At 53.9% G+C, this 26420-nt stretch overlaps 1 protein-coding gene across 6 annotated transcripts; it reads left to right on the top strand.

Annotated features, from left to right (window-relative positions):
• The first annotated feature begins 4058 nt into the window (after positions 1–4058).
• On the top strand, positions 4059–25363 carry TFAP2A (transcription factor AP-2 alpha). 6 transcript variants are annotated; one of them, XM_058285210.2, is made up of 9 exons: positions 4059–4188; positions 4498–4750; positions 13542–13599; positions 13739–13976; positions 17033–17084; positions 19140–19371; positions 21240–21358; positions 23279–23420; positions 25067–25363. In XM_058285210.2, exons 2-9 carry the CDS (start codon positions 4678–4680, stop codon positions 25353–25355), a joined length of 1203 nt encoding a protein of 400 aa, XP_058141193.1. In that variant the 5' UTR covers positions 4059–4188; positions 4498–4677; the 3' UTR covers positions 25356–25363. The 6 variants fall into 6 exon arrangements, with proteins under 6 accessions (XP_058141193.1, XP_058141192.1, XP_071067063.1 ...); XM_058285209.2 differs by having other exon boundaries at positions 13542–13976; XM_012518998.4 differs by lacking the exons at positions 4059–4188; positions 4498–4750 and adding an exon at positions 11483–12357.
• The last annotated feature ends 1057 nt before the right edge of the window (positions 25364–26420 follow it).

Below are 26420 nucleotides of genomic sequence, written 5' to 3'. Positions count from 1 at the left end.
GGGGAGGAAGTCATTTAAGGGAACTGGGTCCCTACTGGATTGTTTGCAACTTCCAGGACTTTCCATTTCCCCCCATTTCCCGCCCACTAGGCAGAGGCTGCCCTATATCCTTAACCCCCACCCCTTCAGGCACAAGTCCTGGGGGGCCGGGGCGGGGGGAGGGGGAGCGCACAGGGGCACGGGAGGGCAGGGAGATTAAAGCCCCCCTCCACCGGGTAGGAATTCCTAAACTCTATCAGTTCTAGGAGTCTCTGTGGCTAGAGAGATCAAAGGGAACCTCGTAGTCTCCAAGAACTGACTTTTTTTTCACTCTCCGTGGGTCCATTTCGGAGGCTTTTGGGGCATCTTCTAAGAAAGACACCACGAAAGCAATCATCAGATCGGGGAGCTGCAGACAGGCCGTTCCAAAAAGTCAAGAGCATGAGCCCTCGCTCTGTCTGGCCCAGGCCGGGGCTGGGCACTCCTGTCACACCTCGGGACACCCCCTCGCCTTGCCCGGCCTTCCCCACCGCGTGTCCAGGCGACTTCCTCTAGAAGAGAGTTAGGTGAGTCCCACTTTCCTTCCCTAACCCCCCTAACCCCCGCCCACCCCCGGGCTCCAACGCACACGCTCGGCGCGGTCCTCCGCCCGGGTTTTCCTCCAGGGTAGATTACTTTATGACAGGGTGTGATAAGTGGTGATTTTGTTCCTCTTTTGACGGCAGGATTGCTTTGTAAACAGAAGCGCAAACTCGTTCGGATAGTGGTTCCGCGCCAGTGCGCGGCGGCCGCCCTGGCACCGTGGAAGGCCGAGGCTGGGACTGCACCTGTCGCCTGCGGCGGGGAGGGCCCGGAGGCCGCGCGTGGACCCGGCGCACGCAGCTCCCGCGCGGTCCTCAGGCCTCCAGGGCGTCGCCAGGTTCTCAGCCTCTGGGCCACCCTTCCCCGCCTTGCTGTTCGTCCTCCCACCCCTTCTGCGCCCACCGCTCAAAGAACTCCAGCTGAAAGTGCGCGCCTGGGAGCGGCCGCGGGACACCCCGGGCGCACGTCGTGGGGCCTCCCCGCAGCAACCTCCTTCGGTAAGAGTTTTGACTTCTTTCTTCTCCCGTGTTGACCAGGAGACCCTGGTAACTCTAATCCTTCGGCTTACTCCAACTGGAGAGTCCAGCGGGATTTTGCCCCCGAAGGAATCGCTCCCAGGGAAGGCAGCGGCTCTTGGGCGTGGCGAGACGCGGTTCAGCTCGTGTCACCTTCTCCCCTGAAGGTCCAGTCTGCCCGCTCCTCTCGCCCCGAGCCTGGGCGCCAAAGCTGAGTGCGGCTGGCTCCAGCCCAAGGGCAGGGAACCCGAGCCGTGGAAAGAAGGGGCGGTGAGCAGTTCCCCTCCCTGCCCGGGTGAGCCCCAACCCCGCACAAGGGAACGTCTCGCAGAGGCTACCACAAGCCAGTCAACCTCTGCGTTCACCCATTGCTCAGATTTGGTGAGACTTCACCGAGTGTAGACTTCCAAGCGCCTTAAGGAGCCTGGGGGGAAGGGTGTTGAAAAGATTTCTGGGTGAAAATGAGGCTTAAGCAGAGAGTGATCCTAAAGGAGAGATTATTCCCGCTCCAAATTCGGGGCTGCCGGCGGGGGGGCCAGGGTGCTGAGGCTGTACTGGTGTCCACCAGGAGGTCCCTGGACCCCAGCCTCCTCGGCGAGCTTGAGCTCGCTTGTTGGTACCCGAAGCTGGGCCCTCGGCACAGTCTGACACCTGGCCATCCGGCTCTTTCCAAGGGCTCAGGTCGGGTCCCCTCGTGGTTCTCAGGGAACCTACAGAAAAGCCCCTTGCCCTCTTAGCGGCGGTACCTCGCGCCTCTCCAGGCAAAAAAAAAAAAAAAAAAAAGCCGCCGGCCTCTCTGATTCGACATAGGTTGGAGGTCGAAGCCCGGAGGCCGCTTTGGGTGCTGAGCCGGCCTTGGGCCTACTCTGGTACTGGGCGCAGCTGGCCGGCAGTGGTGGCTGACTTGAGCCTGGGCACCGAATGCAAGCCTGGGGTGGGAGGAAGCTGGGAGGTGTCCTCTCTGTCCCTTGGGGGGGGGGGGGGCTGAGTCAGGCTGGCCAGGAGCAGAGCGGGGAGGAGGAGGTCCGGGTGGGGAAGGCTCTGAGGGGGAAGCAGGCGTCGGGGAAGCAGGGGTGTGCGTGGGGGGTGGCAACCCGCCATCACCAGGGCTTCAGGGGAGAGAGTCCTGGGAGGTGCAGTTAGCCAGGGCCCCCGCAGCAGGGAGCCCGAGGATGGCGCAATGCAGTAGACACAATCCTGAATTGCACTCCTCTTGGGTGCTGTGAGCCCATGGGGGGAGGCCTCGTGGACCATCTTGACAAGGCTCAGCAGCCTTTCTCGGGCGCGCATATGCTGAACGCTTCACACACATTCTCTCCTGGACTTCTCACATCTTATCCACTCGACAAATAAGGAAATGGAGGTTCAGAGAAGTTCAGTAACTTGCCCTAGGTTTCGCACCAGTAAGTAAAAATGGCAGCGCTGAGCCTGGACCCCACGTGGTCTTATTCTAAGGCTAAATTCTAGCTTTCGCTGCTCTGGGATTCCTGGCCCTCCTCCCTCCCAATCTGCACCCCTACCCCTACCCCCCAGCGTCTGCACAAAGCCTGCACAGCATCCCTGCGGATCCACCCTGTCTACACCCACTCGACCCTGGGGGGCGGTTTGGCTTTGACCTTAACCTTACTTAGAGCTTTGCCTTCTCTGCGTAAACGTGCCTGTCTCGCCCCAAAAGTACCGAGAGTGGAGATGGCGCCCCTAGGGTCCTCCACCTCGGCCCTGCGCGCCTGGCAGCCCTTCCCTGGCTCGGCCTGGCCCACTGGGCCAAGGCCCGAGGTCGCCTCCAGCTGGCCTTGCAGCCTCGCTCCTGAGAAGTGCGGTCTCCAGGGCCTGGAAGGTGACCCATTTGTAAGAGACCCCGCCGCCCCCTGCCGGAATCGCGGAAAGCTACAGGGGCAACCTCAGCTAGTGACCTGGCCTCTGAAGAATTCGGTTTACACCCAACCAATTTCGACTATGTGGGAAAAGCCAGAAAGAGTGCAGTGTAGACGCTTCTGGGTTAACAACGCCGTTTAATTCTTTACAATTCTTGCAGTCCCTTCGAAACAACCCCGCCAACTTGTTGAGCCACCTAGGACTGTACTCACACACCCCTGAGATTCTCAAACACCAAGACAATCCGCAACCTTCTAAGGCAGGTCCAGGAAAGTTTCCAATCCAGAGAATCAGCACCAGGATGAGCGTTCAGAGACGGTTAAAATGGGACGATTAAAATACCTAATCGCATCCCTCCCTCCCCCCAGACTACCACCCCTGGGGACGCCGGCAGGGTGCCAAGCCATCTGGGCAGGCCACCCAGATTGGGAGCTCGAGCCCAGGCCTGGAAGGGGAGGTTTTGATGTCAGAGACATGTTTTCACTCTGCAGCCGGGTGTTCACCTTTTACACACTTTTGCCTGACATGCCAAAGAAGACGATTTGAAACCGGTTCTTTGTTCCTCTGCAACAGCAGCTTGGGAAGGTAAATGGACCTGTCCGGGGAGCTCCAGGCCTGAGCCCTGCACTGTCCCAGCTCCTGATTGCCCAGACGTATCCCAAGGCTCATCTCCTCACCCTTTCCTCCCTCCAAGTCAGGTGTGTGGGCCTGAGGGAGGTGAGTTCCTCCGGAGCCCCATCCTGTGGCTTCTCTTAAAACTCCCTTCTAATTAGACTCAGCGGTGAAATCACTGGAGCGATTTTATCTGTCCTGAGAAAACAAACCCAAACCTCACTTGGCCACCCCCCAGCCACCAACGCCCCCATTCTCCCTTTAAAAAGTTTTTAGTGCAAAAGATTAAAGAGCTGGGGAGCCATAGAGGAGAGCGGGAGAGGCGGGGAGTTGTGAAAGAAGGGAGAGGAGGTGGAGCTTAAACGCACGTGTAGGTGCATGAGTGTGTAAGAGCGTGGGTGCATGAAGGTAGCGAGTGTGCGCGGATTTTGGGCTTCCTGCAGTGGGAGGAGAGTAAACGTAGACACGAAACCAAATCGCAGTCGTCTTCACCTACGGAGTGACACTTGGACCTGGGATCCGACGCTGCAGTGGCCCTGGGGGTGGCAGAGTCGCAGCGGCGAAACCTGAACCTCGGCCTGTGGGGAGGCCCGACCCCGGGCTGCGTCCCACCTTGCGCGTTCAGGTGCGCAGGGCCTCTCGGATCCGACAGGTCACTGGGCCCTGTCCCTTCTCCCCCGGAGGGGGGGTGGGGGTGGCGATTCCCCCGGCCCCGAAGTTCCGAGGAGGAAGGGAGCCCTGGATGAGCATACAGCTGCCCCCACCGCTCCAGCCCGAGCTCACACTCCACACTCCTAAGGCGCCCCGCACACCTCAGCAGGCAGTCCGCCTCGCCTCCCCGCCAGGGACTGACCGGGAAAGCGGGTTGGGGCTGTTGGGAAAAAGCAGGAGCTGATGGCGAGATTGCCGCGGCTATAAATCCATCACTTCCCAGGTCAGCTCCGCGAGGCGCTGGGACCTGGGGCTGGCGGAGTGAATTCCTGGGCCAGCGCGCATGCGTCGGCAGGTAGCAACCCAGCTCTTTATGACCAGGTGAGATGTTGGTGAGCAGGTAAAAAAAGGAGGATTTGCCTAAGCGATTCCAGGGAGCGGGCCCGGCCGAGCCCTCCAGCCCATGCCCGGCGGGGATCGGTCGCCAGGAGCGCGGAGCCGCGATGTCCCTACTTGCCAAAATGGGAGACTGGCAGGTACGGGGGTTTGCCTCGGCTTAGGCTGAGGTGGGCGGGGGTGGGGCGGGGGAGGGGGCCGGGAGGGGGAGGCGGAGGGGAAGCCATGGCCCTGGGCAGGGGAGTCGTAGGGCAAGAGCGCCTAGCAGGGCTGCGCCCAGGAGCGCTCCCAGGGGAGAGGGAGGACAGGAAGAAAAGGAGCGCAGGCGGCGGCCGCGGCACTCGGGAAAGTCGGGCGCACGCTCCACAGGTGGCCCCGGGGGGTCACTTGTGGTTTGCACTGAAGCCGCCCCCCCCCAGTAGAAACTTTGGTGGATGACTAATTTAGGAGGCGGGGAGGGGGTTCGGGGCGTTGAGCACAAGGAGGTGCCCTGCTTCCTGCCTCCATTTGGGGCCTTGCCCAGACCCCAAGACTTCGCGTCCGCATGGGGTCCGGGTGCACCTCTCTCTCTCGGTATCCCCGCGCCCCCGGGTTCTGGGGACCCAGGGGGTGTGGAAAGTGTTAAGGTGTCGGATTGGTCGCGGCGCGGCGGCGAGAGTGTCCCTTGGGGAGATACTTCGAAGAGTTTGCGCGAAGTTTCGCCCCGCAGTCTCGCTACTGGAGCTGGTTTTCCGCGCCGGGGCGGCGATTGGGGGGTAAAAGGATCGGGGTGGTGGGAAAGGGTGGATGATGACGCAGAGGGTCGCGAGTTTGCCAAAAACCAACGCCCGCCAAGCTTGGTTCTACTAGGCCGCGGGCACGTCGCGGCCGGCTGCGCTCCGGAGCCTGCCCTCCCTGCGCCCGGGACTGGACCCCGGCTACGGTGCATTCCTCCGGCGCTCCCCTTCCACCTTCCAGACGTTTCCCTACGGGAGCGAGGGCGGCTCTGACCAGGCTGATGAGACTAGCAGCCTCTCCCTTTCGCTGATTTCATCATCGGAACCGCGGGGCCTTCTTTTCGCCCGAGCCAAGTGAGACCTGGTTAGGACCAGATACTGTGTGCCCCAAAGCCTGGCGGGCTAGCCGAGCCTTCGGATGGGAAGCGCCTCGAACTTCCCCAAGAAAAATCAAGTCCTTGCTCCTTTTGCGGCAAGTTCTTTCACTTGCTCCTGATTGAGAGCACTGAAAGTAAGCTTCAGAGAAATCCCACCTTCACGACATTTTCTGCAGTTGGAGAAACCGAGGCGTTTTGCACTTTGTATTTCTTCCCCTGTTATTATTAAGAGTGATCTTTTGACACACACGCCCCCAATTGATCCCACTATATGCAATTTAACCCCCAAGTTCGAGTAACAAAAGCTGCACCAAACCCAACTCCTGGGAATCCATCCCTTTCCCGGCCTCGCCAGTGTGGGCCGCACAGCACTTCCTTAACTCTTCTCTGGGGGCTGAGGAGTGGGGGAGCCTTTGGTGGAGCTCTGGGGAGTGGGGTTTCCTTCTCCAGCACCCCGCAAAGCGCGCCGCAGAATTCCGGGACGGCGAGGAGGCTCCCGCTGCCGTGGTTCGGCCGCCTCTGGGCCCCGAAGGTCCGGCTGGGGCTGGAAGCAGCGCGATCCCCGCCTGCAGACGGGAGAAGAGACCTGGCGGCCGGGCTCCTGCGGGCTCACAGTTTGGCAAGTGGCGGGAGGCCTGGATCTCGGGCGGGGCGAGTAGATTTGGGGCCCCGAGGGGTCCGGATCAGCCGGGCTCAGGCTATTGGGCTCCCCGGTTTCACTGGGTGGTGACAACCGGAGAAACTCCCTTCTGTTAACGTCCCCGTCCGTCGCACAGACACTCCACGCCCCGGCGTCCGGCCTGCCCCTCCCCCTCCCCGTCCCTACCCCCCCGGCGCGGCTGGAGCATTGACATGCAATGAAGCGACTTGTCGTGGTAATGACGCTCAAACACTCGCGGCCCGGCTGGCTGCAGGGGCGACACCGGCTCTCGGCCGGGCCTTTCTTCGGCGCGCACCCCGCGGGCGGCGGCGCGGGCCGGGCAGGCCCCAGTCGGCACCTGCGTGGCGTCGTCGGCGGGAGGACAGCCACCATTTAGCAGTCCCGGCGGGTGCGGAGCCGGAAATCTGCGGGGTGCCGGGCGCCGGGCTTGGGGGTAGGAGGGGGAACGCAGGGCCTTCGGGCCTTCCCAGCCCCCCAAATGAAAGAAAGGCACTTAGAGCTCCCTTTAGGCGTACAGTGGCGGCGCCGGCGGGTGTAAAGCCGGCGCTCGCAGGCCTAGGCCTACAGATCTCGCCGGGCTGCGGCCGCTGCGGGGAAGGTGGCGTCGCTCCCCGCGGCCCAGCTCCTGATTCCAAGCGGTGGAGTGGCGGGGCGGGCTCCCCGCAGCCCCCGGGGGACACCGGGTGCTAGCGCTAGAAGCTGATCACTTTTTGGGCGAAGTGCGGCGCGGAGCCGCAGGCAGCCCTAGGATAAGGACTCGTGTCCGGGGGACGAAGAGGACCCCGGGCGCGCTCAGGGCGTCGAAAGGGCCTCCTGGCGGCTCCGAACCCCCTCCCGGCTCTGGCCTCCTCCCTGGCCTCTTGGGGGCCTCCTCCGGCCTCCTCCGCCTGGCTTGGGGGATTTGCTAAGGTCCTCTCCAGGGAGAACTGACCTCCCGCAGCTCTGGAGAGGGGGCTGGCCTCCCTCCTCTCGCCTCCCCTCCACCTGTTAGGGCGTCCCCACCCCTCTCTGCGGGAACTCACTGCGGAAACCCGGAGGCCTGGAGGTTTGTGGAAATCGGGCCCAGGTCGTTAGTCTAGCAGCTTTGAGGCCAGACGTACTGTTATGGGGGTGCGTGGGGGGCACTTTGCGGCATTTAAGAAGGAGATGACAGACAGAAACGTGTTTGGGGAACAAATGGGAAAGCTCAGCCAGAGAAATTAATTAATTCCCTTGTATTTCGAAGGATCACCTTAGGTCTTTCTATCTTTTAAAAAAGTATTCACTAAAAGAGATTAAAAAAAAAAAAAAAGCCCCGATGGAGCGAGCAGGCCAGCGCGTGGAGCGGGAGAGCCTGGCCTGGCAACCTGGAGGGGGTGGGGCGAGCGCGCGGACCTCGGGGTTCCGCGTCAGCCCCGCACTGCGCCGCGAGCGCGCCCGCATTAGAAACTTCACCAAATCATGCAGGAACCCTCCCTGCTTTAATTAAAAATGGGGGATCTTGGGAAAACCGGAGCAGATTAGCATAGCGAAGAACTGATTCCCAGTGATTTATTTTGATGCACGGCATCTAGACATACAGATGCACACACGTCTTGTCTGTGTTTCGGCTCAAATCCAGACGAGGCTGTGCGTCTCCACTGGAGTCTAGTCGATATCGCCCCTAGGAAATCCTTAGCCAGAACACCTACTCTCATTGCCAGTCGGCCTTTGCTTCATACAAACGGGAGGAGACATTTAACCCTAGGAACTGTCAAGTAACTTCTTCAGGACACAACTTTTATTTTACACGCGCCGCAATTAAGCGCTCGCAAAGCCCAGCAGAACGACTGGAGCCGTTTAGCAAAATCTCCAATCTGGGGGAAAAGTGCAAGGCCAATAAAACTCCCAGGGCGCTGTGGCCCGAGGTGGCAGTTGCCATCAGCAGAGGCGAATTCCTGTTGGGCAAAAGTCCTGGAGTGACTACGCCGGGCTTGGTTGGGGGGTTATATTTCATTGCGAAAGGAATAATAATTTCCGGTAAAACTGGAAGGGACCCGAAAGGGCAGAGGCGACAGTGGCGGCGAAGATGGGGGAGAGGAGCTGGAAGTCGGAGCCCGGGCGGGGCCTCTGGGACTCTGCGCTGCGCGGATTGTGCAGAGGGACTCTCAGACGAGGAGGCAATACGGAGCGAGGGACGCGGGTGGGGCGCCATTGGGGGGCGCGGGGCGCTGGGCAGGGGCGCGCGGCGGGGCTCCGAGACGGTTTCTTGAGCTCGCTGGCTGGCTTGCGCTCTGGGAGGAAGTTCGCGACTAGCGGAGGCCTTAATACCTGGGTCTGCGCGGCCGGCGGCAGGTTGCGGTGCTGGCGAGCAATTGGACTATTGTTGATATGCTAATGAGGCGATTAGGCTGTTGGTAAAGAGCTGGAAAAGGGAAAAGTTTCTACCATTAGAGGGAGATCTCCGAGCGCACACGGGAGCGCTCTCCCTTCTCGCCTCCTCCTCCTCCTCCTCCTCGCCCTTCTCCTCCTCCTCCTCGCCCTCCTCCTCCTCCTCCTCCTGCTCTCACCGCCCGCAGCCGGCACTTTGCGCTTACCCAGAGAGTAGCTCCACTTGGGTGCGAGGCATAGAGGGACAACTCCGCTCACGCCGATCCATGAAAATGCTTTGGAAACTGACGGATAATATCAAGTACGAGGACTGCGAGGTAAGCGCGGCGCCGGCCCAGTTATCCACGCGGCTGCTGGTTCCGAGCTCACCCTTTCCGCTCCTCCTCCTCCGCTCGCAGCCAGCTGCGAAACGCGGGTGGGACAAACTTTCCCCAGCGCAGCGCCCGCCCCTCCGATTCGCCCGAAGAACCCCGGGGAGAAGCCGGACCGACAGAGGCAGGACGCGGTCGCTCCCTTCTTTCAAAGCCGGCGCCCCACTCCCCACCCCCCCTCTTCTGACCAATTTTAACTGCGCTTAAGAGTTGCTGTGCCCCAGGTTGTTGAAGCAATTGCTGGCATTTGGGCACGCGCCTTGCATCGCGCGCATCCCCTCCAGCGGGATTCCGGGGACCCAGGCACCAGAAAGAGAAAGGGAAGAGAAAATCCTTTTCCCTCTTGAACTTCCTCTCTGATCTTCAATATTCTCCCTCCCTCTTTTCCTTCCTCCAGCCCTCTCTTCCTTCCGTCTTTCTGTGCTTCCTTCTTTGCTTTCTCCTTCCTAAAGAGGCTCTCTTCGATTTGGGGAAGGTTCTTTATTCTGAGTTGAACCTCCCCACGGGCGGGCTCGATTTGAGAGCGGTCGTCCCGCCGGCGGGGCTCGCTCCAGATCCTCTGTTATAGGAGAAGTTCTCAGCAGCTGCCCCCCGCTGAACGGCAGGGTCCGCGCACCCTACAGTGTGTGTGTATGGTGGGGGGAGGGTGGCGCAACGCGGATCCCGCGGGCCTCCAGGTCCCAGCGCAAGGGCGCCAGCACTCGCCCTGCCCCGGGCTGCGTGACCGTGGGAATCCTGCGCGGCTTCCTACGGCCTCTGGTGCCGGGAGCCTGCCGGGCCGGTAGAGCGCGCCACTTTGGAACCCGTTTTAAAATACAGGGTCCTCGGGGCCCGACTTCCTGGGGCGGTCGGGGAGGCCCCAGCGCGACCGGCCCGCCTGCGGGAGGCGCTGGGAACAGGCCTGGCGGCTGCTGCCTTAACCTCCCTTACAGCTCCCACAGCAACGCGCCGATGAGTCACGCGCGAGTGGGGGGAGGTGAACCGCAGGAAGATTACCTAAATAAATAAGGTGGCGGCCCCGGCTTTGCTATTTTTTTCTTCTTTCTTTCCTTTCCTTTCTTGCATTTGGAGCTGGGAATGTCACGCGGAAAGATGTGTGCTTGCTGAGCCATGGGGGTCTTGTTTTCAAGTGAAGGATGTGGCACCCGCTCCCTCCTCCCTCCTCCCTCCCCTTTCTGGAGACTATATTAAATCTTTGTTTCTTGAAACCTTTCTCCTTTCCGGAGCCCTCCATTTTGCCCCCACCCCCTCCCCAGGGGATGGGGCACGGGGTGGACGATCCGCGGGGACCGGCGTTTCTCTGGGAACTCCGGCAGCGCGCGGGGAGAGGGCGCAGGGACCAGCCAGCTTTGTTTTCGGGACTGAAGGGGGCCTTTGCAGACAGGTCGGGGTAAAACGGCCCCGCAGTCTCCTAGGAGGAATTGCCGCGTCCGCGCCTCGGACATTCACCTTGGCAGAGACTGACACCCAGCTCGAGGTGTGGGCGCGTTCTGCGGGCGGGGTTCGAGAGTCAGCCAAGCGCTGGGGGTGCACCCGCACCCCCGGAGAGACCCCACGGGGCGCGAGAGAGGCCCAGAGAGATGAGCCCGGAGAGGGAGGAGAAGATACATGGAAATGAGGGCGGTTTTAACAACTTTGGTGGCGGCGGCGGGGCGAGCGCCCGAGCTGGGACGTCGGGTTTCGGAGCCGGCTTGGGGCGGTCTGATTACGCGCGCGGGGCGCTGCAGAGACACGCAGGAGGCCGAGTGCCGCTTGTCCCGACAACCCGGCGGGCGGACTGGCGGCGGCTACGGCCGCACCGGGCGGACGAGCCATGTCATCTGGGGAGGCGGCGGCGGGAGTGGCACGGCCGGTCCGACGGGTTTGCGCCGGGGAGCCGGAGCCCGAGCCAGCGGCGCCCGCGCTGGGCCGCCTGGCGTCTCTGCGCGCCCGGAGTGGCGGCCCCGGCTCGCCCTCCCCGAGCCCCGGCCCCGCAGACGGCGGGCGGCGAAGCGAGGGACGTCGCGGGGCCCAGGGACCGTGGAGCCGGCGGGCCGGTCTCGGGTGGGGCGCCGAGCCATGGAGGAGCCGCGCGGCCGCTGGCAGCCGAGTCCCGAGTCCCCGGCCGGGCTGCGGAGCGCCGGAGCCCGCGGCCGGAGAAGGCTGGGCAGCGTCCCCGGCGCCCGGAGCCCGAGGAGCGCCTGGCCCCGGTCCCCAGCACCTCCTGCCGGCGACGCACGGCCCCCTCGGCGGCCCGAGGTCTGCGCCAGCCTTTTGGGTCTGATTGTCCTCGCTCGCTTCCTCTCCCCCTCCCCCCCTTCCCGGCCTCCCCCTCCGAGCGCTCGGGCCCGGCCCCCTCCCCCCTCCCCCCTGCTCCCTCTTGCCCTCCCTTCCTCCTCTCGGGCTCTCCCTCCTTCCCTCCCTCCCTCTCCCCACTCCGGCTCCTCGCCCTCGCCCACACTTTCTTTCTCACACACGCACGCAGACACATCCTCCCTCTCCGCTCTCCCTCGGTCTCCTCCGCTCCCTCTTTCTCTTTCACTTTTGCATGCCCTGCAACCTTTTAAAATGTTGCCCCTTCCCTGTGATTCGCCAGCCGCCGCGCCGCGGCCCCCCGCGCGCTCGCCCGCTCCCTCTCTCGCCCGCTTTTTGTCTCCCGCGCTCGCTCTCCCCACCTCCGATTTGCTACACTGAGGCTCCCGTCAATGGACTGCATTGAGAGCCGGCTCCGGCGCGAGTTGCCTCTCTGCTTCACGCTCGATTTCCAGGCATTCTTCCCTTATTAAGTATTCGTGTAATATTAATAGTCATGAATATCTGCTATTAGGAGGCTCCAGGAACGCTGCCCGGCGCGGTTATTAGAAGCTCAAGCGAAGCCGCCGCTAAGAAAAGGGGGAGACACGGATTAAGGAACACGCACGCACTCGCACGCACACACACACACACTTTTTTTTTTTCTTTTTTCCTTTTTGGGTTTTTTCTTTTCATTTTTTTTCCAAAGAACTTTGAATCAGAACCTATCGCGGCAGGATAGAGACCGTGGGTTCGACCAGCTGAAGGCGCCGCGCGCATCGTGGTTCAAGTTCGGATGGATGCGAGCGGGGCTCCCGCGCTCGGCGGAGCCTCGGCGCCGTGACTCGGTCCTGGGTGGCGCGGGGCTCTGGGCGCCTTTTGTGTGGGGCGCGCTCGGGCGGCGGGGCAGCCGGGCTCTCCGGGCTTGCTTGGTTTTTTTTTCCACCCTGACTCGTTACCCCAGACTCTTCGCAGATGTTAGTTCACAGTTTTTCAGCTATGGTGAGTCCCACCCCCACCCCCATCCCTGTTTCCTAAGGAATTCTACTCGGGAGACTTGGTGCGGCAGAGAGCTGCCCGAGACCCCGGGTTTCCCGCCCAGGTTTCTTTTAGGGCACCCCTTTTCTATTTGCATTCTCCTCCTCCCTCCTTTCGCTACCTCTTCTCCCGTCCCTAAATCGAATGCATTGTCCCTGGGCTCGGCCTCCCCCGCGCGCAGACCCACCTCGCTGCTGCTTCCCAAGGCGTGTTTCTCTCCACGTTCAGCTTTATTTCCTTGCATCTTCACTTGTGCCCGAGATGTTTTCAACATTTGATGCTTAATCCGGGTGCAGGAAAAACGCAGCCCAGTGTGCCCCCTACACTCGGGGCCCGGGGCTGACCCTCTCAGAATTCACATTCCCTGGAATCAACTCTTTTGCAAGCGAATTGCAAAAGAGGAGCCTAGAGTCAGGCGTTTCTTTTGCCCTTTGGGGCTTGGGGTGGAAGGGGCGGGGGAATCCGCCCCGGGGTGCACCTCTGGCTTTTATACCTAATAAGACTGAATCTTTTAAACCTTACGCACCCCCAATCCGTATCAGAATCGACCCTGTCGAGGAAAAGGTTCTTAACTGAGGAAGAGGAAAAGACAGACCCCGATCCTACCGTTAAAAACCTTCTTTAAGCCGGTCATTTAAACGCGTGTGTTCGTTACAACCCCTTTGCGAAACATGTTTCTATTTAAATAGGCATGAAATGGACCAGTCTTCGAACGTTTTAGATTTTTCTCCTTCCAAATAACTGGAACAGGGTAAACAATAACGCAAAGGCAGGCAGGTTCAAATTGGGGGGAGGGAGGCAGAAAAGGCCTTTTCTGCTGTTTAATATGTACTAGGCATTTTAATTTTGCTTAAGGGAGGTTTCACGCTGCGGCTCGAAGGACTCTCAGCCGGGAAGCCTGGCTCTATCTTTTTTCCCCCTTTGAAAGAAACGCCTAAGGAGAGTGCCCGCCACGATTGCAAGCTCGATTTCCCGTGCGTGTCTGCAAGGGCCGTTTTACTTTCCGAAATGAACCACTTGGAGCTGCTTTCCTTCGGCGGCCTGCGGCCAGGAGCGGGAGGCTCCCCACGCCGGCTTGCGGCTGGATGTCAAGTCGACAGCTCGGGCCCGGCGCCTGACTTGTCCCCCTTCTTCTCGCCCTCTCCTAGGACCGTCACGACGGCACCAGCAACGGGACGGCGCGGTTGCCCCAGCTGGGCACTGTAGGTCAATCTCCCTACACGAGCGCCCCGCCGCTGTCCCACACCCCCAATGCCGACTTCCAGCCCCCCTACTTCCCCCCGCCCTACCAGCCCATCTACCCCCAGTCGCAAGATCCTTACTCCCACGTCAACGACCCCTACAGCCTGAACCCCCTGCACGCCCAGCCGCAGCCGCAGCACCCGGGCTGGCCCGGCCAAAGGCAGAGCCAGGAGTCGGGGCTCCTGCACACGCACCGGGGGCTGCCCCACCAGCTGTCGGGCCTGGATCCTCGCAGGGACTTCCGGCGGCACGAGGACCTCCTGCACGGCCCGCACGGGCTCGGCTCGGGCCTGGGCGACCTCCCGCTGCACTCCTTACCTCACGCCATCGAGGACGTCCCGGTAAGAGGCCGCGCGCGCGGCGCGGGGGGGAGCGCGCCCAGCCCGCGGGGAAGGACCGGGACGCGGAACCCGTGGGGCCCGGGGGTCTCCTTTTATTTATTTATTTGGGGGGGGGGGGGTGCTGTGAGGATAGAGACAACCGAGATTTTAAAATGTGAAAAGTAGTGGCGAGTTCTGCCCCAGAACAATGGTTCGCAGGCTGGCTCAAACAATGCCTGCGTTACCGTCTCGCCAACCCAGGAATAAATCAGGCGGACGTCACCCCCAGCCGCAGGATCTTCCCCGCTCGACGGCAGTAAGCCGCTTCGAAGGGGAGAGGATCCAACGCCACCGCTGGGCTGGCGTTAGGGATTTTCCCCCTGTCCTGGGAACGATGTTAAATTCAACCGAAAGAGCTCATTAAATGCGCTGGCGATTAAAAAAAAAAAAAGTGTGAAGACTTGCTAAGAAAATCATTTTTACCGGATTTTATAAGCACTAGTAAAACCCCAAAGTTGTGTGTTCACCCTATCTTGATTAAAGAAAAGTAAGTAGCAAATCCGAGCGGAGGGACATTAAAACGCTGCCTTCTCTTCCTAGGGGTGCTAAACGGTGACCTCATAAATCATTAGCTGGATTCCCAGCGCCTATCAGAACCTGCTACACCCCATATTAAATTAAATGTTTTGAGACTATTGGGTAATACATTATTTGAGTTCTAATTCAGTTATCAATAAATGCAGTTTTAAATGATTTTTAAATAAGCATGGCATTAGCACATTTACTATTTACAATGCAAACCAGGCTATTGATAATTTGAAAATACTTTCTGAAATTAAATTTAAACCAGCATCTCTGTTTCAATTCTCTGTATTTATGGTTGCCTCACAACCTTCCTGAAATGGAATTAGGACAAGCCAATAATTTTATTAAAGCTGTAAAAGCTTCTGTTAAAGCTGCTTTTCTTTGGAGAGGAAATGTATCTGGATGTGATTTTTGCTAAAATGCTATTTCAAATTACTACATCAAATATTGCAGCAGTATGTCCGTTGACAGTTTAATGATTACTGCATTAGACTGCAAGGAAAATGGTCAGATGAACTTACCTTCTTGCTTGGTGAATTTAAAACATTATTTAAGTTCCATAGGCAAATAGAAAATTTATTACACCTCTCACTTGGCCCAGTTAATCACTGAAATTTGTTGGTTATGTTTAGCAACCTTGTATGGAAAACAGGAAAGCAGGCAAGCAGGCGCTTGATCCCAGGTGGAGGGTTTAGTATGCGTTGTGGTATGTGTTCATATTTATGTGTTTTTAGACACTAATACTTAGCAGTGCTTTAGTTTTTTGAAGTAAAATATCAGAGGAGTAATAGTTTAGAAAATAACTTTTTTGTTTCTTTTTAAACTGGAAGTTATTTTAGATTCCCTTCCCAAAGGAGTCACTTGAATCCTTTTCCTTGCCTGATCTTGGAAATATTTGAATTGCAAAATAAGGTTTTGGAACTAGTGTGGATTAGATTTGCTCTACTTTGTGAAAATTCCAAGGTGGTTGGTGTAAATTCTTAACACCTGTATGGTCACTCTTTGTGGTGAAATTGGTTCGTTAGGAGAAATTAACCAAAAGAGCAAATAAAACGAAGGAAGCACACAGTTGCTGCTCTTTCCTCTTCCCCCTCCCCCCTTTTAAGAAAAAGTTCTTTCAAAGGAATTTGGGTCAGGAAAAGGGTTGTTTCCAATTTTCTCATCGCTGCAACAGTTAACCTTTAATAAGAATACTACTGAATATTTAAGAAAATCAAGTTGGTGGTGAAAATTATTTAATCATTAATATCTCAGTGGGATTTTAAACTTAACAGTCTTCCCTGTATGGACAAGGTCTAGAAATAACACAAATAAAAGTATTATGCCACACTACATTTACTTTATGGGTTTAGGGTGCATGCGTAAAGGGATCATATTTCCCCATATAGTTAAAACACAAGAACTGCAGCAGTAGTCATTTCTGAACATTTCTCAATTTAATTATACTTAAATCCAGAAGCACTTTAGGCAAGTTACAAATGAGAGCATTGAGTATAATAAAACCTGTAATAAAGCAACTTAGTACCATCCACCCGGAATCATTGCGATCAGGCACAATTAACAGGAGCATAAATCCAAGACAGAATGGAAAATGTTCGAATCAGTATTATTGTTGGACAAAGACTAGAGAAGGAAGTAATAGTTTTTTAAATGGTAATGCCTGTGTTTGGTAACGATTGCGAAATCTTCTATCTCAGCAGCCCTGGTGCTAATTTGTAAACACAGCCAGACATTATATTGCCTGTCAGTTTCTGCATTAGAAAACATGATTTCATTTTACTTTCTAATCACGTTTCGACTCTAGCACACACACGTATACACATCCATCTGTAAAGGAAAAAAAAAATGCCACGCCAATAACAAATCTGCTGTGGGACAACAGGAAAGCAACCTCAAACATTGTGTGTATGTGTGTGTGTTTTAATCGTTTCGTATTCTTGTCTGAGACTCAGTTTAGGCAGAAATGTTTTTTTAATTCTTTTTCTTTCTCGTTTTCCATAAGGTGTATATATGCGTTAGCTTTTTAGCCTCATACTTAAAACATTTCCAATGCGCCTCTGTTATTTCTATTGTGCTTCTCCAGCTTTTGAGGCCTGAACACTAGAATTTCCAAAGTCCGAAGACGCTGAGGTGCCAAACTAAAGCTTAGGTGCCTTTTTAAAGGTTGAACTGACTCCTGGGAAAGATTAGGTGCTCCAAAACTTGATTTAATTTCCAAAGAAAGTTTTATTCCTTGGCCCCAACCCCCTTCAAACGTGGATGTTTGCTGGGATTGGGTATGGGGAGAAAATGGCGTGGGTGAGCAGTGAAACCTTTTGAGTTGCAATGTCCCCAATTCCAATAAGCCAAGATGAGGTGTTTATATATAAATGTCAGTGTATGAGAGGGTGAATTTCGATTCTACACTTTCCCCTCCCTGCATCTTACACGGAATATTCATTTCCTTTTGTTTTGATTATACACTTACATCCCTGTGTATCCTTTTGTTGCAGCATGTAGAAGACCCCGGTATTAACATCCCAGATCAAACTGTAATTAAGAAAGGTAAGCTGTTTCCTTCTGCATTCCAAGCATGTCCTTACAGGCACAATGCTATTTAAAAGAACTTGCAGGGCTGTATTTTTTTTTTTTTTTCAAAAAGGATTTCCTAAAGGCTCAGAATTAGCAAACAGGCATTGAAGAAGAGCAGTGCTTAAACGATTGGCTTTCTCCATGTTACAGTGGCAACAGGCTAGGTTCGTTTTGATTCACGATTTGGCCATTTAATTTGGCTCGATATCTGGACAAACACAAGAAATGGGCAATATTTGGACTGATTTGGAAGGGGCATTTCAATTTTGCAACGGTTTAGGAGTGTAAAGAAATGTATAATAATAAAATGGTGCGAACAATTTAATATTAAAATAAGTACAGGTGATAAAAAGACATAGCTGTCCTTAGCAGTGGGGGGAAAGAAGTTTCAGATTCTTCAATTTAGTTTCTTGTTGGTTTTATCAGTTTAAGGATTTTTAAACTTTGTGAATTAGGTTAACAAAAACTTGGCTTGTGGTTAGAATTAGCATCTCTAGTCTGAAGATGTCAGGACTATTCTGTTTGTTCAGAGCAGAATTTGATAGAAAACGTGTAAAGTGACTCGATGGATTTTTAACTTGTCTCTGGAGAGTGGAAATAAAGTTTACTGGTTTAAATGCTATTCACTCTCGGTAGAAGCTTTTTTTTTTTTTTGTTATGGTGGCAATGTTACATTTCAGGATTCTAGGCACCACCAGAGGACGATGCTATATAAAACTGTTCTCATTTCTAACCCCAATCAGTATATTGTTAGCTAGTTTAAAGTTTCATTTTTTGCATCTGTGAAGTCTTTGTCACGTCAAATTAGATGTGCAAGGGATAAATCTTAAGAGATGCTCTTTCCAAGTCGACATGATAATTGGCTCTTTTATTAGTAATCTCTCAAGAGTTCGTTTAACTCCTATTGTCTCTATTAGCCTCCCCAGAGCTATTAATGTCACAAGTGATCTATCCAAAACCTAGAGAACGTGTCGTCCCCCCCCCCCCCCCCAGTCTGGCATATCCCCTTTAAAGAACGCGTAAGGGAGGAGCGCTGTGATGAGAATGTGTGCATATTATTATGTCTCCATGTGGAATTTAAAAATACAAATGCATACTGTACTTAAATGGTCGTGAATGCATCTGAATTACATTGGTGTTAAGAAATGTAATGCATCAGTACACTTCCTGCTGGCTTTGGATTTTTTTTCTAACAATGGAGGGCCCGACAATGAAAAGGCTATGCTTTTTAACTAGAAAGAGTATATCCTGCCCCCTTCTCAATAAAGGAGCTTAAGCGGAGAGGGACTGTTAAATACTTGGTCAACAAAAGGGAACATTGCTAGAGCACGCCTGTTTGTTCTTCATCTCCACTCCCCCCAGTTCGAACTTGGGCTTGGAATAGGTCCCCAAAACCTGAGTCATTTTTAAAAGTGAACGTCGCAAAGGGCCTGTTTATCAAAAGGATGGGGCGTGTGGGCGTGAGACAACAGAATCCACGGCTCTCCAGCTTGGTGCCTTAACTGAAATGCTCACTTGCCGGCTGCTTCAGCCATTTAAATTCTCGCCTCATTCTAATTACTGGTCTTGGAAACAACTGCTCCCTGGCACTAACCACCTCACCCCCACAAACTCCCCAAAGTAACCGTAACTTGCTCTCGGCTTACAAATGTAACCGCTTCCCCTGCACCCTAACCGCGTGCTGCAGCACCTTGGCCGGCTCTCCTCGGATGGTCACAATTTCACCATCCACCTCCAGACACCACCGTTCGTGACAAAGGGTCAAAGCAGGAACGCGGGCCTGGAATGGGGGCCGGGTGGGGGGAATGCGATATTCCCCGGCCGTCCGGTGAGGCGCGTCGAGGGGCAGGGGCTCGATCCCCGGGATGGGAACGCGGGAAGGGGGGCTATAGGATTTCAGAGATGGAAGGGAAGAAAAGCAGGGCCTGCGGAGCCTGGGAGCCGGCCCTGCCGGGACGAGGGCCAGAATGGGCGAGGATTTGGGGGACCCTCGGCGCCCACACAAGGCTTCGCCGTCTGTCTCCGCAGGCCCCGTGTCCCTGTCCAAATCCAACAGCAACGCCGTCTCCGCCATCCCTATTAACAAGGACAACCTCTTCGGCGGCGTGGTGAACCCCAACGAAGTCTTCTGTTCAGTTCCGGGTCGCCTCTCGCTGCTCAGCTCCACCTCGAAGTACAAGGTCACGGTGGCGGAAGTGCAGCGGCGCCTCTCCCCGCCCGAGTGTCTCAACGCGTCGCTGCTGGGCGGCGTGCTGCGGAGGTGAGGCCGGCCCCACCCGCCCCGCGCCCGGCACATACACTGCGCCTGCGCCCGGCCGGCGACGCCGAAGGGTCTCGCTTCGCTGCCCTCCCTTCGCGGGGAAAAAAAAAAGGGGGCGGGACGTAGGGAGGAGAACCGAGGGGGCGGGGTTTAGGGCGGAGTGAGGCGGCGCGCGCCTGCGCTCTGCGGGGGTCTGGCGCGCGCCCCAGCAGCCGCGGCCGGCTCGCCTGGCTCCCTCCACCCCTTAGACCCTCCACGCGCACGCGCAGCTCGCTCCGCCGCTGGCTCAGTCCCGGCCACCGCAGCCGCGGGGCGCCGTGCCACTGTGTTTTCCGTCCTCCCGCACACCTTGCCCGCTCCGGGGAGGTTCCTCTCAGGCTCCTCGCTTTGCTTTTCCACGGTGCAGTGTGTCAAACGGCATCTGGCCGTCCCTTGAATTGGGATTGACTAGAACGGCTTTGAACTGAAGGAAGGCAGTGGCTTCCTGTCGGGTCCGCACGCGCCCCGGGTCACGGCCTTCTCCCGTCCGGCCGCCGCGAGCCTGGGGTGCTCGCGTTTAATTGCTCCGGTTTATTTGGGCCTGATGTGTGCCAGGCATTGTGCAAGGCATGTTTCCAAGCATTACGCTTAGTTGGTCCCAAAGACTTACATGGCCAGGGGTTCTTACCTCAGCCTTCAAGGCCGGAAGGATTAATTTCCTAGATAAGATTTCATAGGGGTCAACCAGGTAAAGCACCCTCCCTCTGGGCAGGCTTCTCCCCGCTGAGGGCTCCATCCTCAGGGTTCTCTACCCAAAGATTGAGGGTGGGCCTGGAAGTTGAATTTGAAACTACATCGTATTTCCCCCTCTCTCCCTCCCTTTCTTTCAAGAAAGTAGACCAGGAACTTCATTCTTCTGACGTTTATTCATTTATCTACCTATTTATGGACTCACGGTTCCACTTTGATGGGTATAGCCCTGCAAAGCCTATAAAACCCTTTTGGAAGGATTTAACGTCATCTGTTTTAATCTTTTCCTTCCTCCTTTGCAGTTATTTTGCTTTCCCTTTGTAATCTTTCACTGACACATTTTTCTCTGCCCTCTGCCTTTTCCTACCCTTCCCCCATTCCCAATATTGAGACTGTTTACCTAGGGGAGTATAATCTAATCCACACAATTAAAGAGTGCTTGAGTAGGGAATAAAATCTGAAATTAATTAATTTGCTGTTTTATTTAAACAATTTATCTTAACCACTTTCTGATTATGGGAGTCTATTTAGACATCTATTTAGAACCGCCTCCATTATCTCTGAAGTCAGTGAAATTTTAAAGGTTGATATCAGCTCTTGACATTTCCAGTTAGGCTGGTGACATGGCATGTAAACAGCTGGTGAAATGAATTTCCCATTGGGGCTAAAGCCAGAGCAAGAAACGTGAGAGTGATGATAACTTTGGTTACTGCGAACAACCTAACAGCAGATCTTGCAAAGACAATTTAAAGACCCCGTTGGGATTTGTGCGATTGTAATAACATGGAAAATTTACAGAAATCAGTTGAACTCAAAAATACCTCAAACCCTTGAGATTGGAGCTGTTTGTTTGTTGGCAGTTCTTCTTTGAAAAGCTGGGAAATCAAAACCTTTCAACCTGCCATAAGGGTTGCAATAATAACTGAACACAGGGGTTCTTTGCAGTTTAGCAAGCATTTCTCTCCTGTGATCTTTCTGTACCGTTCCTCCCTAGGATTCCCTGCCTTAAATGTCATCTGGTCACACTTCCCAATTTCTGGAAAGTACATTTTTAAGGGGGCTTTTACAATGACTGTAATGTGACGCAGATCAACCCAATGTTTTCTAAAACCCTTTCTTGCATATATTTGTGAAAACAGGGCGAAGTCTAAAAATGGAGGAAGATCTTTAAGAGAAAAACTGGACAAAATAGGATTAAACCTGCCGGCAGGCAGACGTAAAGCTGCCAACGTCACCCTGCTCACATCACTAGTGGAGGGTAAGCTAGTCCACTTGCTGACTAGAAAGGAACTATCTTCTGGGAAAATGGATACGATTAGTGGCCAGATGTTTGGTTGTATTTTGTGTCATTTGGCCAGTTTCATCTTTCCAGAGCATACAGCCAGAAGTGAACGGAATTCTTACATGTCAAAAAAACTATTTGCATATTTCCCTATTCTGCTTCCCTCTTCCTCTCTACCACAAAATTACCCTTCCTCAGCCCACTTCTGACCCAAACAATGTGAAAATTTAAGAACTGCGGATTCTGCAAGTTCCTGTCTCCTTTAAAGAGCTCAGCAGTAAATCACTTTAGTTATTCTGACATCTGCGTTTGAGAAATGTGTGACCACTACTTCCTGAATTAATTTGGGAATCCTTGACCTGCATCCTGAAAGCTCAGGCTTGTATGCCCTTTTATAGATTTCTCTTTTCCAAACATATATTCCCTTATCTCTAGTTTAATTGTCCTTCTGTCCTGGAGATGAAGAAACGTGGGCAATTTTAGACTCAGGGTTCTTTGGGTATGAAAAGAAAAAGAATTAAGCATTGCAAAAAGTTTCTCATGGCAGTTTTTAAAAACACACACACACACACACCCTTCCAAGCCCCTGGAAGCAAAATGCCAACCCTGCCCTCACTTCCTGCTCTAGATACAGTGTGTCACAGAATCCATTCGCTTTCCTATTTCCTCTGGATTACTGTTAAGTTTTTGCAATGGCTCTGGCTTAAGTTTGGGTGCCTTGGAATGAGAGTACAGGTCCCCGGTGGTTTCGTCTGTGTCCTCTTAGACATGCTAAAAGGAAAAAAAAAGCAGTTAAATTGCCAGGCAGATTAAAAAACTAGCATTCATATTTAAAGAAGGCATTTTATCTTATTTAAATCTTGTATTTGAGGAGATATATTACAACTGAATTCAACTTCTAGCTGTGTAAATTATTTAAAAATGTTTAAAATCACGGATTTGAGGAGGAGTCTTACAAATTCCATTTGTCAGTCGTGCCAAAGATGATGATTATATAGCTGTTAAATAATAAGCAATTGTCTGGTACCAGTAACTTAACTGCAGTAAGATTCGATTAAACACAATAGCAATACACAGAGAACCCATTCTCCATACCCCCAAAAGAATTATATGCCAAGAAAATGGTAGAGGTGGTTTAGGGTGTAGAGCGAGAGTGTGTATGGGCTTGGGGGTTGAGTCTTGTAGCAGGGAGGCAGTTTCTGGAGAACTGTTATTGTTTGTGATCCGCTCCATTTTATGGAAACAAGCTCTGCGGAGAGGGCTTTGATGCTCTAATTGGCGCATGCGTTCTTCCGGAGCTGGAGCTAATGGCAGGAAGCCCTGCAGTAAAAACCAACTGGTTCAGGAAATTAAAACCAAAGATTCGAAAATCAACAACACAGACAGACTCAGTGGAGTGACCCTCAAATCCTCTTGGTTAATCGTTTTGGATGAACAGATAATTATACACGATCAAGTTAAAATTTAAACCCTTAGTTGTTTGCTTGCAGAAAAAGCTCACGGAGTAATTATGAATATTATTTATGAATGTGTTGATAGGTGTGAGGTTGGTTACAAGGCATATTTGAAAAGAGGAGTTGGGAGGCTACCCTTCAGGGTGGGGGATGGGGTTGGAGGGTGATGGATGGAATTTACATTTTCAAATCATTCTGGCCTTCCAGAACAGTGGCCATTTTTTCCTGCTACATGCATCCACCAGAGAAGAAAATAAAATGCCCGAAATGCGAAAAGAAGTAGTTTGTGTTTTCTTCAAAGTCTGGTTTAACAAAATAAGGGACCTGGGAGTGGGGAGGAAGCTTGGTGATCATGTGTTGGCCACCCCCAACCCCTTTCTAAGTTTTGAACCCAACTCTTCATTCTCTTGAACTCACGCCCCTCCTCTTGCGCTCTTGCCAGGAGAAGCTGTTCACCTAGCCAGGGACTTTGGGTACGTGTGTGAAACCGAATTTCCTGCCAAAGCAGTAGCTGAATTTCTCAACCGACAACATTCCGATCCCAATGAGCAAGTGACAAGAAAAAACATGCTCCTGGCTACAAAGTAAGGCATTTACCTCGGTGGGGTCTCTGTGTCTTATTGTCAAGAGAAACAAAAATCTTGTCTAGCTTCTTTTCCTCCTCTTTCCCTCTGGTGTCAATCAGCTTTGTTGCTAATGTTGAAGGTACAACACAATCTTATAAGCCATGATCTATTTTAAAAGGGAAATAGAAGTGAAATTGTTAGTTGTCCTCCCTTTTCCCTCTTTCGCCCCACCTCCTCTCTCTCCTCTCTCTCTTTCTCTCTCTTTTAAATTACTGTGTATGGGGGTGGGGTGGAGTAGGGATTCGATAGAAGCTGAGTTGGGATTTGTGGCTGGGTTGTTGCAGAAACACCACAACCAAATCCCTAAAGGCCTAACAGGCTTGCCTAGTATCAGTTTTTGTCTCCTATCAATATGGTCTCAAGGGCAAAGATTAAGCAGTGGCCTGCAAAATGTGCAAGCCACAAGCTGTCCTAGTTTCAACCCTAATTCCTTATTCCATTTTTTACCTTCCTTTCTCCTCCCTCCTGGAAAGTGCCACGTGCCCCACCTCCCCATGTAAGTTTTAGCCCACAGGCGAGATGTCAAATAGGTTTCCAAATGGCCCAAGTTATATTCCCATCAGTGCCCCGGCTGAATGGGCTTCTCCAGGTGGTGTGTGAAAAGAAAATGACTGTTTTGATATGTTTTCTGGAAATTAAAAGGCTTGTTTGGAAGCCCCTAATTATCAAAGTAGATGTCACAGGAGGGCGTGGAGCCGGAGGGCAGCGGCTGAGGCCTAGGGCGGGACACTCTTTGTGGCCTGCGGACGTCAGCTGGTTTGGAGAAGGGGCCAGCCAGGGCCCCCCACTCTCCCTCCCCCACCCCCAGGCCGGGCTGCTGCTGCCTCTGGAAGGCTCCAGCTAGTCCTCGCGTGCTAGCTGTCCTCGGGCCTGCATTTCTGCCTCGTCAAGGCCCCTTTCTGAAATGTCAACTTCTTCTCTTCCCTTGGCCGCCTGATTACACATACCCACACTTTCTCTAAAGGATTGTGTGTGTGAAAAAAGAGGGACATGGCAATGTCTGTCCTTTCCACATACTTTCCAAAAACTAGCCTCAGTCATTCCAAAGGAACAGGCTTATTGTGCCTGTTTTTTTTTGTTTTTTTTTTTTGTTTTTTTAAGGCAATATAATCCCAAGCAGTGTTTTACCTTTCCGTCCTAATACAGCCTGATTTGGAGGTGACTGAGTGGCTAATCCCCCTCCAGGGTGCTGGCTGAGGTCTCTAGTGGGGCGAAGAGGAAGGGTCCCTGTGCTGTTTTGAAAGGGACAGCTAATATTGACAGGGGGGCTTGTGTTTCTTCCTCCTGCCTGCCTCTCCTTTCTACTCTCCTTTGTTTCTGTCCCAGCGTGCCAGGTATTTTCCTGTGTCTAGGATGTTTGGTTGGAGGGAGCAAAGTGGGGGTAGCTGGGGGGGGAAGAAGGCAGGCCCCCTCGTGAAGGGCGGTGGGGGGTGTACTTAATGAAGGGGAGAGCCGGGTGGCCACCCACAGGTGTGGCCGCGTCTCCCCGCAGGAGGCCACCCCCAGGCCTGGCGTCCCCGGAAGGTGCGCGCCCCAGGGGTCGGGGGTGGCGCCTCCGGGGTGGGGGGAGCCTCACGCGTCTCTCTCCGCCCCTTGCGCTTCAGACAGATCTGCAAAGAGTTCACCGACCTGCTGGCCCAGGACCGGTCTCCCCTGGGGAACTCGCGGCCCAACCCCATCCTGGAGCCGGGCATCCAGAGCTGCCTGACCCACTTCAACCTCATCTCCCACGGCTTCGGCAGCCCGGCCGTGTGCGCCGCGGTCACGGCCCTGCAGAACTATCTCACCGAGGCCCTCAAGGCCATGGACAAAATGTACCTCAGCAGCAACCCCAACAGCCACACGGACAGCAGCGCCAAGGGCGGCGACAAAGAGGAGAAGCACCGAAAGTGAGGCGCCCCCCCCCCCCCCCCCCGGCCTCAGCCCCGGCGCCCGCGCCCCCTCCTGCTGCTGCTACCGCCGCCGCGGCGCGCCCCCCAGCCCCCCGCGGGCGCCGCAGCCGCCGCCGACGCCGCGCCTCTGCCTCGACTTCCCCGGCAGCACCGACGGCCCGGTGCCCTCACGTGGAGCCCCCGGGAACAGAGCAAGGCCGTGAAGCCCGCCCAGAAAGGTTCTGCGTGAGTTGGTGAACTTTTTTTTTTTTTTTTTAAAAAAAAGAAATCGGCGACGACCACAGCCACCACCACAAAACAAACTTTTTTTTTTCTAAAAAAAAAGGAAGTAAAAATGAAAAAAAAAAATTCTGTGAGCTTCATGGGACTGAATCACCACCTTCCCTTACACACTTCAGTTCAGATTGTAGCCATAATAATAATACTTTAAAAAAAAAAGGAGGCAAAAAGGATAATGACATTTTTATCAGTATTGTGAATAAACTTGAACACAAAACACAGGAAGCTCCATGTCCTGGCTTCAGTTGTAGACGTTTTTCCTCTTCAAGGTAAAGCGACCAACTTGAACTTTCTCTGGCAACACGATTTGCAGTTATATAAGGGAATCAGTGTTCATGTCTCTGTATATATTTATTTATGTGTAATTTAATGGGAATTGTAAATATGGTGACTCTGTTTTAAGCCTTTTTTTTTTTTATTTATCTGGTGATCTCGTTTACCTCTTGTTTAGTGGGCTTTGAGTCTTCCCTCTTAGTTCTTCATGGGGTTCATGGTACTTATTTAGAAATCCAAGGTTTGGGAACTTTTTTCTCTGGGATTCATGAATTTAGCCCTGTTGTAGCATGTTAAAGGCAGCAATGAAACAGGTGAACAAATTTTAAGAAGAAAAAGTTTCATATATAATTAATATCCCATTTAGCTTTTTGTTGAACCCAAAGGAAAAAAAAAATTGGGCCCTGGAAAGATTTTTAAACTTGAGTGGTTTTTCAGTCTTTCTATGTATTGTGAGGAGAAAAAGCAAGTTTATTTTATTCCACTGTCCTCCCTTAAAAGCATCATCTGAGCA

This window comes from Dasypus novemcinctus, chromosome 22 (assembly GCF_030445035.2).
Source record: "Dasypus novemcinctus isolate mDasNov1 chromosome 22, mDasNov1.1.hap2, whole genome shotgun sequence".
Lineage (NCBI taxonomy): Eukaryota > Metazoa > Chordata > Mammalia > Cingulata > Dasypodidae > Dasypus > Dasypus novemcinctus.
This window is presented reverse-complemented; position numbering and strand designations above follow the sequence as displayed.

Excerpts from the sequence above, each read along its gene's own strand:
- TFAP2A (XM_012518998.4), top strand. The coding sequence starts at position 12,156 with ATGCGAGCGGGGCTCCCGCGCTCGGCGGAGCCTCGGCGCCGTGACTCG. Across the intron at positions 12,358-13,541 it reads TTCACAGTTTTTCAGCTATG|GACCGTCACGACGGCACCAG; the intron begins GTGAGTCCCACC and ends GCCCTCTCCTAG. Across the intron at positions 23,421-25,066 it reads AACATGCTCCTGGCTACAAA|ACAGATCTGCAAAGAGTTCA; the intron begins GTAAGGCATTTA and ends CTTGCGCTTCAG.